This window comes from Geotrypetes seraphini, chromosome 2 (genome assembly GCF_902459505.1).
Source record: "Geotrypetes seraphini chromosome 2, aGeoSer1.1, whole genome shotgun sequence".
NCBI lineage: Eukaryota > Metazoa > Chordata > Amphibia > Gymnophiona > Dermophiidae > Geotrypetes > Geotrypetes seraphini.
The window spans coordinates 154,004,871-154,018,314 of record NC_047085.1 but is presented as its reverse complement, the minus strand read 5'-3'; the positions used below and the strand labels follow the sequence as shown (position 1 = coordinate 154,018,314).

Genomic DNA, 13,444 nt, shown 5'->3' with positions numbered 1-13,444 from the left:
TTTTATTGGACTAATATTTTTTAATTAGCTTTCAGAGGTCAAACCCTCTTTCCTTAGGTCAGTAAAGTATACTGCTATTACAGTAACCTGTCCTGACCTGAGGAAGGAGAATTTTGTCTCTGAAAGTTAGCCAAAAATATATTAAAATTAGTCCAATAAAAGGATCACCATTTCTATTTTTAAACATTTATTAACACAGCTAAAATATTATTTTATCCTAAAGCAGGGGTGTCCAATGTCGGTCCTCGAGGGCCGCAGTCCAGTCGGATTTTCAGGATTTCCCCAATGAATATGCATTGAAAGCAGTGCATGCACATAGATCTCATGCATATTCATTGGGGAAATCCTGAAAACCCGACTGGATTGCGGCCCTCGAGGACTGACATTGGACATCCCTGTCCTAAAGCAATACAATAAAATAGACTTTTTTTCTACCTGTCATGTGGTTTCTGCTTTCCTCATCTTCTTGTCATTCACTTCCTTCTATCCAGTGTCTGCCATTTCTAGAAAATCTCTACCTCCCTCTGCCATCTCTCCTTCTGCTCCCCCCCCCGCCCCCTTTGGTCTAGCATCCATCATCTTCCCTCTGTTCCCCCCATGCTCTGGCATCTCTCTCATTCCATCTCTTCCCCCCTGTGGTTTTTAGTGTCTCTCTCTTCTCATTTCCTCCACTCAGATTTGATATCTGTCTCCCCCGTTTCTGGGAATTCTCTTCTCTCCCCTTTTCTTCTCTGTTCTTCCTTCTCTATTTCCTGCCTCTGTCTAAATTAAATTCTTTCTTACTATTCAGTCCTCAGTTTCCCTCTTTTCACTGTGTCTACTCACAGCTTGCCACCCCTTTCCTTCATCCCTCCTCTATCTCACTAACTCTATCTTCTTCTCCCCATTCAGCATGTGGGAAAGCAGCAGCAGTGGTGAGGGCCCCTCACCTCCTCACCACTGCTGCTGCTTTCCCATATGCGCCTGAAGCTGACGGCACAAGTTCTCCCTGCTTCCATCATCTGCCCCCTTCTCCCTCTCTCTCTCCACCCCAGGCAATTCCATCAGTTATCCTGCCCTCCTCAGTGAATTGCCTGTGGTGGAAGGAGGGAGAGAAGAGGGCAGATGATGGAAGTGGGAAGAACTTGTGCCATCAGCGTCAAGTGCATGTGGGAAAGCATCAGCGGTGAGGGGCTAGAGGTTATCTTCCTCTCATTCATGTCCTTGCCACCCCTGTCCCTTGGTCGGTCCCACAATTTTCAGCATATCCCCTCCCTCCATTCTTGTAGCCCAGCATCTCCTCTCCTGACATCTCCCTGTCCTTTTTCCTTCACTATCTTACTATCCCATCTCTATTCCCTTCTGTCCCTCTTCCCATGATCAATCATCTCACCACCTCTCTCTTCCCTCCCCCTCAGGGTCAAATATTGCTTCCACTCTCTTTCCTGTTGTTCTCTCCCCCCTGTCACCCTATGATCTAGCACCCCCTCCTGCCCTTGTCCAACATAACGTATTTCTACTGCCCTTCCATCTTCCCCTCCCCAGGCCTGTGACTTCCACTCATTTACTGCTTTCTCCTGCCTCTGCCGAAGTCTCCCCCCCCCCCGCAGCGATCAGCAACATTGGGGCTCCCCCCTCGATCGGCGAAACAGGGCCCCCCGCCCCCCCCCCCCTCAATTGGCAAAACAGGGCCAGCGACTGCTTTCTCCCGCCACTGCCGAAGCCTGTAAATAACTTTAACACACGCCGCAGGGCTCTAACAGTGCACGTGCTGCCGACGGCTTCCTTCCTCCCCCCTAATGACGTAACTTCCCATTTGGTTGATGGAAGAGGGAAGCCGGTAGCGTCACGCGCACTGTTAGAGCCCTGCGGTGTGTGTTAGTTATTTATAGGCTTCGGCAGCGGCGGGAGTAAGCAGTCATCGGCCCTGTTTCGCCGATCGAAGGGGGGGGCGGTGTTGCCGATTGCTGAGGGGGACCGGGCTGTCGCCGTCTGAATTTTTTTTTTTTTTTAGTGGTCTCCTTCAGTGGGCCCCCCCTAACCATTTTGGGCCCTAGGCACATGTCTACTTGGCATAGTGGTTAATCCAGCCCTGGCTGCAAGGCCTTCTAGTGGTAATGAAATACAGCAATACATTTTTCTTTTGGACAGTGGTACCCTGTGGTTAAACTAAAATCTATCCTTTGAAATCTATTGACCAGAGCTACCCAAAAATTCATGCAACCCTTGCCTCTACTTCAATTCTGGCTGTGCCTCTGTTCCAAGCCAATTTCCATGCTACATTGGTAACATGACTTCAGTTTGATTGCCCTAAGGTACTCAATCAGAAGGCCATTAATGACCCCCCACCCAAAAAAAACACCCCAATGCTCAGCAACTCTGTAGTTTAACATTGTTTAACAGCCCATCCATATCAACCCACCTGTGAAGATTAAATTACATTAGAGATTTATATTCCGCCATTGCCTTGCGGTTCAAGGCGGATTACAAAAGAATTACAAAAAAACCCCCAAAAAAACAAACGTGTTACAAGAAGAAGATATCTAGAGGAGATAAAGAGTAGATGAGGTTGCTTTGGGGAATTGGGAAGGAGCTAGCTGTATTAAGTTGTACACAGGAATTTCTTGAAAAGTAGCATCTTTACTTCTTATTTTATTGTTGGTAGATCATTCTGACTTGGTCATTTTAAAAATAGCTCACAAGTCCCTGTGGTAGATGGTTAGGAAACAGACAGTATAGTCAACAGATTTGCAGGTAGAGACTGTGATTCCAGGCAGCTGAAGATGCATATCTGACACACCATCTGAGTCCAAACAGAAACAAAAGGCTCTTTTAAGTAAAATTAAGCAAATTCTTGCTTTCAGGCCAACAGATTCTTTCAATCTCATCTTGCCAGCTGCTGGCATGAGAACTCTGCAGATGAACTACAAAATAAGAAACCTTAGTGTAGGAAACAAACTAGAGATTTTCTTTTTCCTAAGAACTTATTAAATATGAAAACAGCAACTCTGAAGTCTAGAGAACTTCATTGCTTACTATATTTAGAGAGAGAAGGATGAACCTATAGGAAAGTTTAAGATTATTCCCCTCATGTAATCTGAAAGTAATTAAAAAAAAAGTCTGTTCTTAATGTAACACAATGAATACAGGTTTTCTACATTATTTATAAGATATTATGCAGGTAAGATAAAGTTTGCATGCTGTTTACCCATTTTAAATGAAGAGAATTAGGTTGAGAAAGGAAAATACATGAGATACACCAACCCAGATTTTCGATGAAAAAAACTCAACACACCAAAACATGGGCTGTATCCCTTTGAAAATAAGCTTGTATGTAGGTCCATACATACAAAGTACCCATGGACCACTAACCGGGAGGAATGCACTGGTGAGACTGAATTGTGGAGGGCAGGGAGGAGAATCAGATTCATCGTGACCAGTTCATTGTGCTGAAACGGCCATGATAAACTGTCCTAGACCCACTTCGAATAAGACAGTGTTAATAATCAGGTGATATTTGGATGTATTATCTTTATACTGCTTGTACAGTTGATAACTTTATGTAGTATATATATAACTCTATTTAACATGTCTAACCTGGTACAGAACCATAACAATATTATGTAACTCAAACTTTATTCCAAGTCAAAGGATGAAGGTATGAAAAAAAGGACTTGACATGGCCATGTTTCGGCTGGTCAGCCTGCATCAGGAATCAATAATACCTTCTAGGCCATGGCTGAACGTCAATGAATGAATATACTTCATATAATTTGGATATACAAACTATTCTCTCACTATGCTATTTCCCCGCTGCATACCCGAATGTAACCTCTTGCGTATTTCCAATCCCTCATGTATTCTTTCTCCATGTAACCCCCCCCCCCCCCAATTTCTTATGTAACATTTCTCTTCATGCATTCTGTATTTCGCTGATTGTCCAGTCCAGCCTTCTTTCAATGTGAACCGCTTAGAAGTTATTTGATTATGGCGGTATAGAAAAATAAAGTTATTATTATTATTTCTTTAATTTGTGTGATTTTTATAAGTTAATTCAGCTTTACAACTTTTCAAAGCAACAGCTCACTCTTTGTAGTAAGTATGTTATAAATGGAGCAAGTTCAAAGCAACTAATTTTGGATGTTTTATTTTTAAATTCCTATATTTTCTGTGTTTTATATTTGAATGATAGTACTTCTCCTGAGAAAGGCAAACCTGCAAAACACTGTTGTGTCGAGAGCATGATGTTCTAACATGTTTTGTATTTTTTATGAGGAGTGACTTATTATTTTGGATTAAAATTTTAAATCCTAAACTTGTGTGTCCCACTTTTTTTTGTTTCCTGTTTGCCACATGGGACATTGCATCTCCTTCTTTGTTTCCTTCATGCAACTTTAGCAAATTAGCTAAAGTGCCTGCTATTAAAAACAATGTTTTAACAGGTGTTTTCTAAAGCAGCTTTTACATTACTGATTTAAAGTGGTATGCCTCAAGAACAACCCAGATGAAGTTAGAAGATGCTGAAGAGGGGAGCTATCATTTACTTTATCACTAAATAAGGAAACTCCTGTTCTTTTTAAATCTAATATTTGATGCCTTGCTTCTTTATTTTTAAATCATCTCCACTCTTGTCTTTTCTACATAGGTAAAGAAAACCCCAAAGGTACAACAGCTCCTCACGGGCCTTAATCAGCAGCAACAACCCCTCTAGAGCCCAAGCCATCAATAAATATCAAATATTAAGTGCCTAGGATTATTACCCCTCAGAGAAACTATGAATAGAAATTCAAGTATAGGATCTATGATTCCTCTAAGCTGAGCACAAGATCAATCACTCATACATTCTAGGAGTTTCGCTCATAGATATAATATGGTCGCTCACAAAAATATTTGCAAATATGGAAAACTTGTTAGTTTTTAGAACTTGTCTCTCACATGAGAAAAGATTTGCACGCATCCAACCAATCTTTAGAGGGATCATTGCATAGGATGCCTACTGAATCATAAATACTATTTTTTTAAAGATATATTAACTGCCTTTTCATGAAGAGATTCACCCAAAGCTATTTACAATTTTTTGAATAGTAGTCAGGTATTCAAGTATTTTCCCTATCTGCCCTGGCAGGCTCACAATTTAACTGTGGTACCTGGGGCAATGGAGTGTCAAGCGATTTGCCAAGAGTCACAAGGAGCAGGATAGAATCGAACTTGGCAGGCAGCAGCTCTAACCACTAGGTCACCTCCTCCACTCCATTATAAATCTTGGCAATAAAACCATAAAATATTGAAGTGTTAAAGGAAAGTTTAGTGTATCAGTCCAATAAGACTTATAAAAATTAAAAAACAAAACAAAGCAAACTCTTCATACTTGCTACTTGACTAACTTGTAATGTTTTTTTCCAAGGCAGTCAAGTTAATTTTAGAAATTATCTAAAAGGTTAAGCATGCTACCAACCAAAATATTCTAGTATAATTACAAGTTACGCTGATCCAAAGAATGCACTCGGTACTGTTTAAGAAATCTCAATGCCAGTAACCAAGCTGGCCTCTACAGATAGCGAAAATGTAATAAAAATGTTTTCAACTATACCACAGTATAATCTTATGCAAAATTTACTTTGCTTTTCTAAAATCTAGTTCTAAGAAATTTGGTTCAAAAGATAAGAAATTAACAAATGTGCCCTGAGATAATGCTTGGGTACCTGAATAATTTGTAACCCGCATATAATTGGGGGGGGGGGGGGGAGGGGGAGATGAGAGAGAGAGAGAAAGAAAGAGAGAGAAAAAAAAAAAGAGAGAGAGAAAAAGCAATTTTCTTGCCTGTCGATTAACCGAAAGCCGGTTAACTGAGATTCTAATATATTTGCTTTTCTTTTTTTTTTCTCCTTTTCTTTACCACCACCATGGGCAGTAATGCTCTATGCCCTGTCCAAAAAACCTGGAGACCCAACCATCACTCTCCCCTGGACTTCTCAGAGGATTGCAGAATCCCTAAAAAAAGGTCCCAAGAAAGGTCAGGCCTCTTCGCACATGAAGCAAAAGGATCTCAGCTGCCATAAACGTCAGGAACAGTTCAGACGCCCCCCTAGGAATGAGAATCTACTAGTCCTGTTCACCTTCTAGAAAAGTCATAAGCCCTACAGGGAAAGGACTTTCCCTCAAATGCCTAATATCTAGAACTGCACATGTCTAGGAGCGCTTTAAAAAAAAATGAAGTAAAGGATGTCAGAGATGGCTGGAAATCAAGGGCAGCCAGAGAAAATGGAGCTGGAGCCCAGCATAAACTCCAGGAAAGCATAGAAAGCAGCCATGTAAAGAGGAGGAACAGAGCACACTTCAAGCACAAAATTAAAAGCAGAACATTAATTGCTCTGCAAGAACATGCCAAAGCTTCTTTGATGCCCAAATAAACTGTGGCATAAGTTAGAATGTTCCGTTAAAGTCCAGTACTATCTCATATAAGCGTTTACCACCTGGACTCTATATTGTTAACATCAATGATAAATCTCAAAGGGAAGCCTCAGCCCCACCACTCCGCGACTGTAGGGGTGTTTCCGTATTCACACCTGCAGATTAGGCCTCTATGATGTCATCAAAGCCTGAACCATTGTCTCAAGAAATCTTTCTGCTGAACAAGAGATTTTTCCAGCATGAATTGCAAGAAGAAAGAAGTACACAGCTTTGCTGTTTCTGCCTGATGCATTATGGGTATGTAACAAAATAATGAGATACAGGTTCTACATGCAATTAGATTGAAATTGAACAAGAGGAAAAGACCTCAGAAGCCTGCACCATCGAGAATATTAAATTCTGTAATGGTTACTCAGCAGGACAGGTTCTCTATCATTGGTCTCACACACCTCTCCTAACCGGTTAAACAAAAAACTTTTTTAATCGTGTATTTACCACTTCACTTATTTTAACCGGTAGTATCTACAAAAATGTAGTGCACTTATCTGGGTTAAGGATAAGAGCCCGACGGGACCCGTTTCGCCAAGTTATTGGCTTCGTCGGGGGACTTTTTTTGAAAGCGGTAAAGCAACAAAAACAGAAAAGACAAGTGCTTGAAACATTGCATTCCAATGTATAAATCACAATTGACTCACATATCTGCGAAATAGTACTCACTAACACATCAAAAACTAACACATCCAAAAATGGCACCGGTGGCGCTCGAACGCCACGCATGCGTACTTAAAAGCAGTGTACCATGACGTCACACAGCCTATTAGAAAAAAGAGTGCCAGCCAATATTGCTATTCAAACCCACAGGTTTCATAGAGTTAAGCTGAAAAGTCCATCTGGCTTCTCTCTGGAGGAGTTTAATGTGCCTGTCACCTCCCCGAACGTTCTTAATTTCTTTATCAATGCACATGCATCTTAATTGTTGAAAATCGTGTGCAAATTCAAGACAGTGTTCAACTATGGGGGCACTAATCTTCTTGAGCTTAAGGTTGGATCTGTGTTCACACATCCGTATACGAAACGGACGTATGGTCTTGCCAATGTACACTTTTGCACATGGACAAACAATAGCATAAATCACAAAATCAGAGTTGCAGGTATGATTTTGTGATTTATGCTATTGTTTGTCCATGTGCAAAAGTGTACATTGGCAAGACCATACGTCCGTTTCGTATACGGATGTGTGAACACAGATCCAACCTTAAGCTCAAGAAGATTAGTGCCCCCATAGTTGAACACTGTCTTGAATTTGTACACGATTTTCAACAATTAAGATGCATGTGCATTGATAAAGAAATTAAGAACGTTCGGGGAGGTGACAGGCACATTAAACTCCTCCAGAGAGAAGCCAGATGGACTTTTCAGCTTAACTCTATGAAACCTGTGGGTTTGAATAGCAATATTGGCTGGCACTCTTTTTTCTAATAGGCTGTGTGACGTCATGGTACACTGCTTTTAAGTATGCATGCGTGGCGTTCGAGCACCACCGGCGCCATTTTTGGATGTGTTAGTTTTTGACTGAATGCAGTGAGTACTATTTCGCAGATATGTGAGTCAATTGTGATTTATACATTGGAATGCAATGTTTCAAGCACATGTCTTTTCTGTTTTTGTTGCTTTACAGCTTTCAAAAAAAGTCCCCCGACGAAGCCAATAACTTGGCGAAACGGGTCCCGTCGGGCTCTTATCCTTAACCCAGATAAGTGCACTACATTTTTGTAGATACTACCGGTTAAAATAAGTGAAGTGATAAATACACGATTAAAAAAGTTTTTTGTTTAACCGGTTAGGAGAGGTGTGTGAGACCAATGATAGAGAACCTGTCCTGCTGAGTAACCATTACAGAATTTAATATTCTCGATGGTGCAGGCTTCTGAGGTCTTTTCCTCTTGTTCAATTTCAATCTAATTGCATGTAGAACCTGTATCTCATTATTTTGTTATCTACACTGAAGAGGTTCTTATCCATTCAACTTTCATAGTAGTTGTGCATTATGGGTATGTACCAGAACGTTATTCTACTTAAGGACATTCATCTGTGCCTTCATTATAGGACTGTGTATATGGGGGAAATTATCCTGTTCTTATCTGTCTAACGGCCCTGGGTCTTCCAGCCTATATACCGTATTTTCACGTATATAACGCGCGCGTTATACGCGTTTTTACCTACCGCGCATACCCCTCGCGCGTTATACACGTGAGCGCGGTATACAAAAGTTTTTCTACATAGTTCCCACCCCGCCCGACGCCCGATTCACCCCCCCCAGCAGGACCGCTCGCACCCCCACCCCGAACGACCGCTCGCACGCGCTCCCACCCGCACCCGCGATCGGAGCAAGAGGGAGCCCAAGCCCTCTTGCCCGGCCGACTCCCCGACAATATCGGGCCAGGAGGGAGCCCAAACCCTCCTGGCCACGGCGACCCCCTACCCCCACCCCGCACTACATTACGGGCAGGAGGTATCCCAGGCCCTCCTGCCCTCGACGCAAACCCCCCTCCCTCCCTCCCTCCAACGACCGCCCCCCCCCAAGAACCTCCGACCGCCCCCCCAGCCGACCCGCGACCCCCCTGGCCGACCCCCACGACACCCCCACCCCCCTTCCCCGTACCTTTGCTAGTTGGCCGGACAGACGGGAGCCAAACCCGCCTGTCTGGCAGGCAGCCAACGACGGAATGAGGCCGGATTGGCCCATCCGTCCCAAAGCTCCGCCTACTGGTGGGGCCTAAGGCGCGTGGGCCAATCAGAATAGGCCCTGGAGCCTTAGGTCCCACCTGGGGGCGTGGCCTGAGGCACATGGGCCCAACCCGACCATGTGCCTCAGGCCGCGCCCCCAGGTGGGACCTAAGGCTCCAGGGCCTATTCTGATTGGCCCACGCGCCTTAGGCCCCACCAGTAGGCGGAGCTTTGGAACGGATGGGCCAATCCGGCCTCATTCCGTCGTTGGCTGCCTGCCGGACAGGCGGGTTTGGCTCCCGTCTGTCCGGCCAACTAGCAAAGGTACGGGGAAGGGGGGTGGGGGTGTCGTGGGGGTCGCGGGTCGGCTGGGGGGGCGGTCGTTGGAGGGAGGGGGGTTTGCGTCGAGGGCAGGAGGGCCTGGGATCCCTCCTGCCCGTAATGTAGTGCGGGGTAGGGGGTCGCCGTGGCCAGGAGGGTTTGGGCTCCCTTCTGGCCCGATATTGTCGGGGAGTCGGCGGTCCTTCGGGGTGGGGGTGCGAGTGGTCCTGCCGGGGGGGGGGGCAGGGCGGGTAAACGGAGAGTCGGGACAGCGCACGGAGAGTCGGGGAGGGCGAAAGGAGAGTCGGGGTGGCCAGAGGAGAGTCGGGGCGGGCGAAAGGACAGTCAGGCAGCATGCGCGTTATACCCGTGAGCGCGGTATACAAAGTTTTTATACATAATATTGTGGTTTCTGCGCGCTATACCCGTGTGCGCGTTATACACGGGTGCGCGTTATCTGCGTGAAAATACGGTAATACTTTACACAGAAAGGCTATTCATCCAAGTTCTGTTTTTGGATTGGTCCGAGGAGGTCATCTGATGAGATCCAAGAAAGAAGGTGCTAATTAATTAGTTAGTCTGTGATGAGGTGTGGGGAAACTCATATCTTCCCACAGGTGTTCTATACGTAACCTTTTTCATTTAATAATTAGACCTGTAAGTTACCTCGTGTGACTCTCTGCCTAAGAGAGAGAAATTCAGACTTTTTAAACAACTCTGAATTCAGCACGGATAGGAACTTGTTTGCTGATGATTTATTGCCTTACCCAGGACTGACCAACACGTACCTTTAACAAAGGACTTCTTCCATCTACCACGGCTGACAAGAAAAGATTCCATTTCACCTAATTGGTGCAAGAGGCCTGATCAAAAGGTGAGAATACGGAATTTACTGTCTAATTAGCTTGGGAAATAGATAAGGATCCAATTGTGATAAAGGACAAGGTTCGTAAAGCTCCATTGGTGATAATATAATCATTTGCTAATCAGGATTATTATTATAAGGAATTGGTTAGTGTGTGTGTAACAAGTAGAATTACTTAATTGTCTAACAATTAGATTGTGATACTTATGTACTGAGTTTCATTTGTATAATCAGATATTTTTAAATATTGCAACTGGCTTGTGAATTATATTTTTCTATTTTCATAATAAAGATATTTCTCATTAGCCTGGGTTTTGTGTCGTATAAATAGACCAAGATATTTGAACTTGGATCAGAGTTTATGGTTTTCCCTAGACAAGCTTAACAGAGACGTAACGTGTTTATGAAACTGCTGAGTGTACCATAAATCTTCCTACACCGCAAAGCCACTTTTCAAATTGCGGGAAGCTTTACAGGGGTGGGAGGTTTTGAATTTGAATGGGGAGGAGTATATAAACACCGGTTAGTACGCTGCGGCCATCTTTCTCTCACAGATTTTGGAGTCGGATGACAACAGCGACCTCGGTGAGCTACATTCTATTCATTTATATAAGAAGCACTGAAAGGAGTATAGTGGGTAGTTGTGTTGTATGAATGGTTTTTCACAGCGTCCTGCTTTTTATGCTTTATTCCGTAGGGGGACCCTTGATACAGCAATGTATGCGAAACATGTCGGGTCAAGACTCCTAGATTTTGGCTGTGATATAAGCTAAGTACAAATACACTATTTAAGTACTTTATATTTATATATATTTATTAGAGGAAATGCTATTATGCAACAAAAATATTTTTAGATAATTTCATCACATAAAAAGCAGAACAAGAAAAAGTTTACTATCAATAAGGTGACAGCCAATGATGAGGCGCCACGTAAAACTTCCTGCAATTTGAAAAGTGGCTTTGCAGCAGAGTGGTGGGGCTGAGGCTTCCCTTTGAGATTTATCATTGATGTTAACAATATAGAGTCCAGGTGGTAAACGCTTATAAAAGCCTCTTTGATGAGCATAGGGTAGACAAGGGGGAAAACCACCATGCTCCCCCCCCCCCCAGGAGCCCTTATGGCCTCCTATGGCTGGTAAACCCTCGGTAACCAAAATAGAACTCCTGTTCAAACTACAAAGATACAGGACATAAGAATAGCCTTACTGAGTCAGACCAATGTTCCATCAAGCCCAGTAGCCCATTCTCACGGTGGCCAAGCCATATCACTAGTACCTGGCCAAAACTCAGAGTAGCAACATTCCATACTACCGATCCAGGGCAAGCAGAGGCTTCCACCATGTCTTAACAGTCTAGAGCTGTTTCCTCCAGGAATTTGTCCAAAACCTTTCTTAAAACAAAATATGCTATTCGCTTTTACCACAACCTGTCACAACCCTAGCCCTAAAGCTCGGCTTGTGCCAGGGAAGGCTGCACCTAACCCTAATCTTATCTTAAAGAGGGCTAACCAGTGCGATAGGTTGGACACGAATAGAAAAGTAGACTCTGAATTCCCATTTAAACCCCATGTTGTAAAACCCTAGGGAGGTGAGGAATATGGGGAGAACAGCCTGGAGCAGAGGGAGGTGCCTTATACTAAGGAACAGCCTCAGAGCAAAATCACCAGCTCAGGTAAATCACAGCTGCGGGGCTTAATTAGAGCTCAGGGAAAAACCCAGCAAAAGCTACAGGCTGCCCTTCCCCCTTTGAGAACAGGGCGTGGTCACCTTGATGCTTTAGAGGCAGCCCTGAGAAAGAGCAAATCAGTTTACCCTGGGTCAGCCCAGGAGGGAGGTTCTCAGGACGGGTCTCCTGAACCTCATAGGAACCAGGATATTGAAATGGTTGATGCAGCCCCTGTTCCTGAAGCCAGCCAGCTAGCAAACCCGGAGCCCATGGAGTGTATGGACACTGCCATGGAGTCAGAAGCCACAGCCATGGATGAGAGCTAAGTACAATGACTTTACTTTTTTGGCTGTGCTTAATTTTTGTGGACTGTTCTTTGCTGGTTGTTTGGGAAACCTGCAGGCACCTGTTTTGGGGCCGGTGAGCAGTGCTGGGCTCACGGCTGTGAAGGTGCCTAAACCTGGTAGCCTTAAAACCGGGTTTATTTTGTTTGTAGGATTTTTGGGTTTTTTTTTTGCCTTTTGAGGTTGATTGGGACTGCATTATGGACTCTGTGCAGGGGTAGTAGATTTTGGGGAAAATCCACACAAGATCCTTGGGTGGGATTGTGGGGCCATTTGTGGCAAGTTTTTGAAGAAGTGGATTCGGCTACTCCCCTCCCCCACCAACTGCTTCTTGAGTTGGTTGGGACAGGCCTGTTACAAGCCAGGCCTGATTGGAACACTTGCATACAACAGAGGGAGTGCAGCAGTCTTATTCCTACCCTGCTGGGTGAATGCAGGCTTAGTAAGACTGGACTATTATAAATTGTTACAACACTTACCTGTTGATACCTGCAAGGAAGGTGAGGGCTTTATGGTTTTACAGCCCGGATATTTTTGTTTCTTCATGTTTGGTTTTATTCATGAAGTGAATGATCTAAACCCTGGACTTAGGGGACAAGGCACTCAATAAATTGAGACTTATTGCTATAAGAACTTTATTGTTCCTGACTTGTTTTTTTTTTATTGATTAAAAAACCCAGCAGGACCTCCAGCGTCTTCTGAAGGCACGTTGAGCGCAGGCTATTCTGGGCGCCGACCGGGGCCAATCATTCAAGCCGGCACCGGCGGTGCCACAAACCCTCAGGCAACACGTTCCAGAGCTTAACTATTCTCCAAGTGAAAACAATTTCCTCCTATTGGTTTTAAAAAAGTATTTCCCTACAGTTTTGGCGAGTGTCCCCTAGTCTTTGTAATTTTTGACAGTGAAAAATTGATCCCCTTGTACCCGTTCTACTCCACTCAGGATTTTGTAGACTTCAATCATCTCTCTCCTCAGCCTTCTCTTTTCCAAGGTGAAGAGCATTAACTTACAGCAAAGTATGCCTTGTGAGAAAATTAGTCTACTAATAATGTCCAAATATCAGGACGGTACTTGCACCCATGCTGCCCTTGTAAAAGTTGGAAAAAAGAATATAAAATTACCAGAGCTGTG

The 13,444-nt window shown here is 44.0% G+C and overlaps 1 protein-coding gene across 6 annotated transcripts in view; it reads right to left on the bottom strand.

Annotated features, from left to right (window-relative positions):
* TWSG1 (twisted gastrulation BMP signaling modulator 1) overlaps nt 1–13,444 on the bottom strand; it is a 79,507-nt gene that overhangs the window by 6,267 nt on the left and 59,796 nt on the right. The window contains exon 5 of one of the 6 annotated variants that reach the window (XM_033929497.1): nt 2,241–2,782. The exons of the other annotated variants lie outside the window; for them this stretch is intronic. Within the exon in view, the coding sequence (XP_033785388.1) occupies nt 2,676–2,782 (107 nt within the window). The 3' untranslated portion in view covers nt 2,241–2,675. Of the gene's footprint in view, nt 1–2,240; nt 2,783–13,444 lie in introns of those variants that run through there. 6 annotated transcript variants of the gene reach the window in all.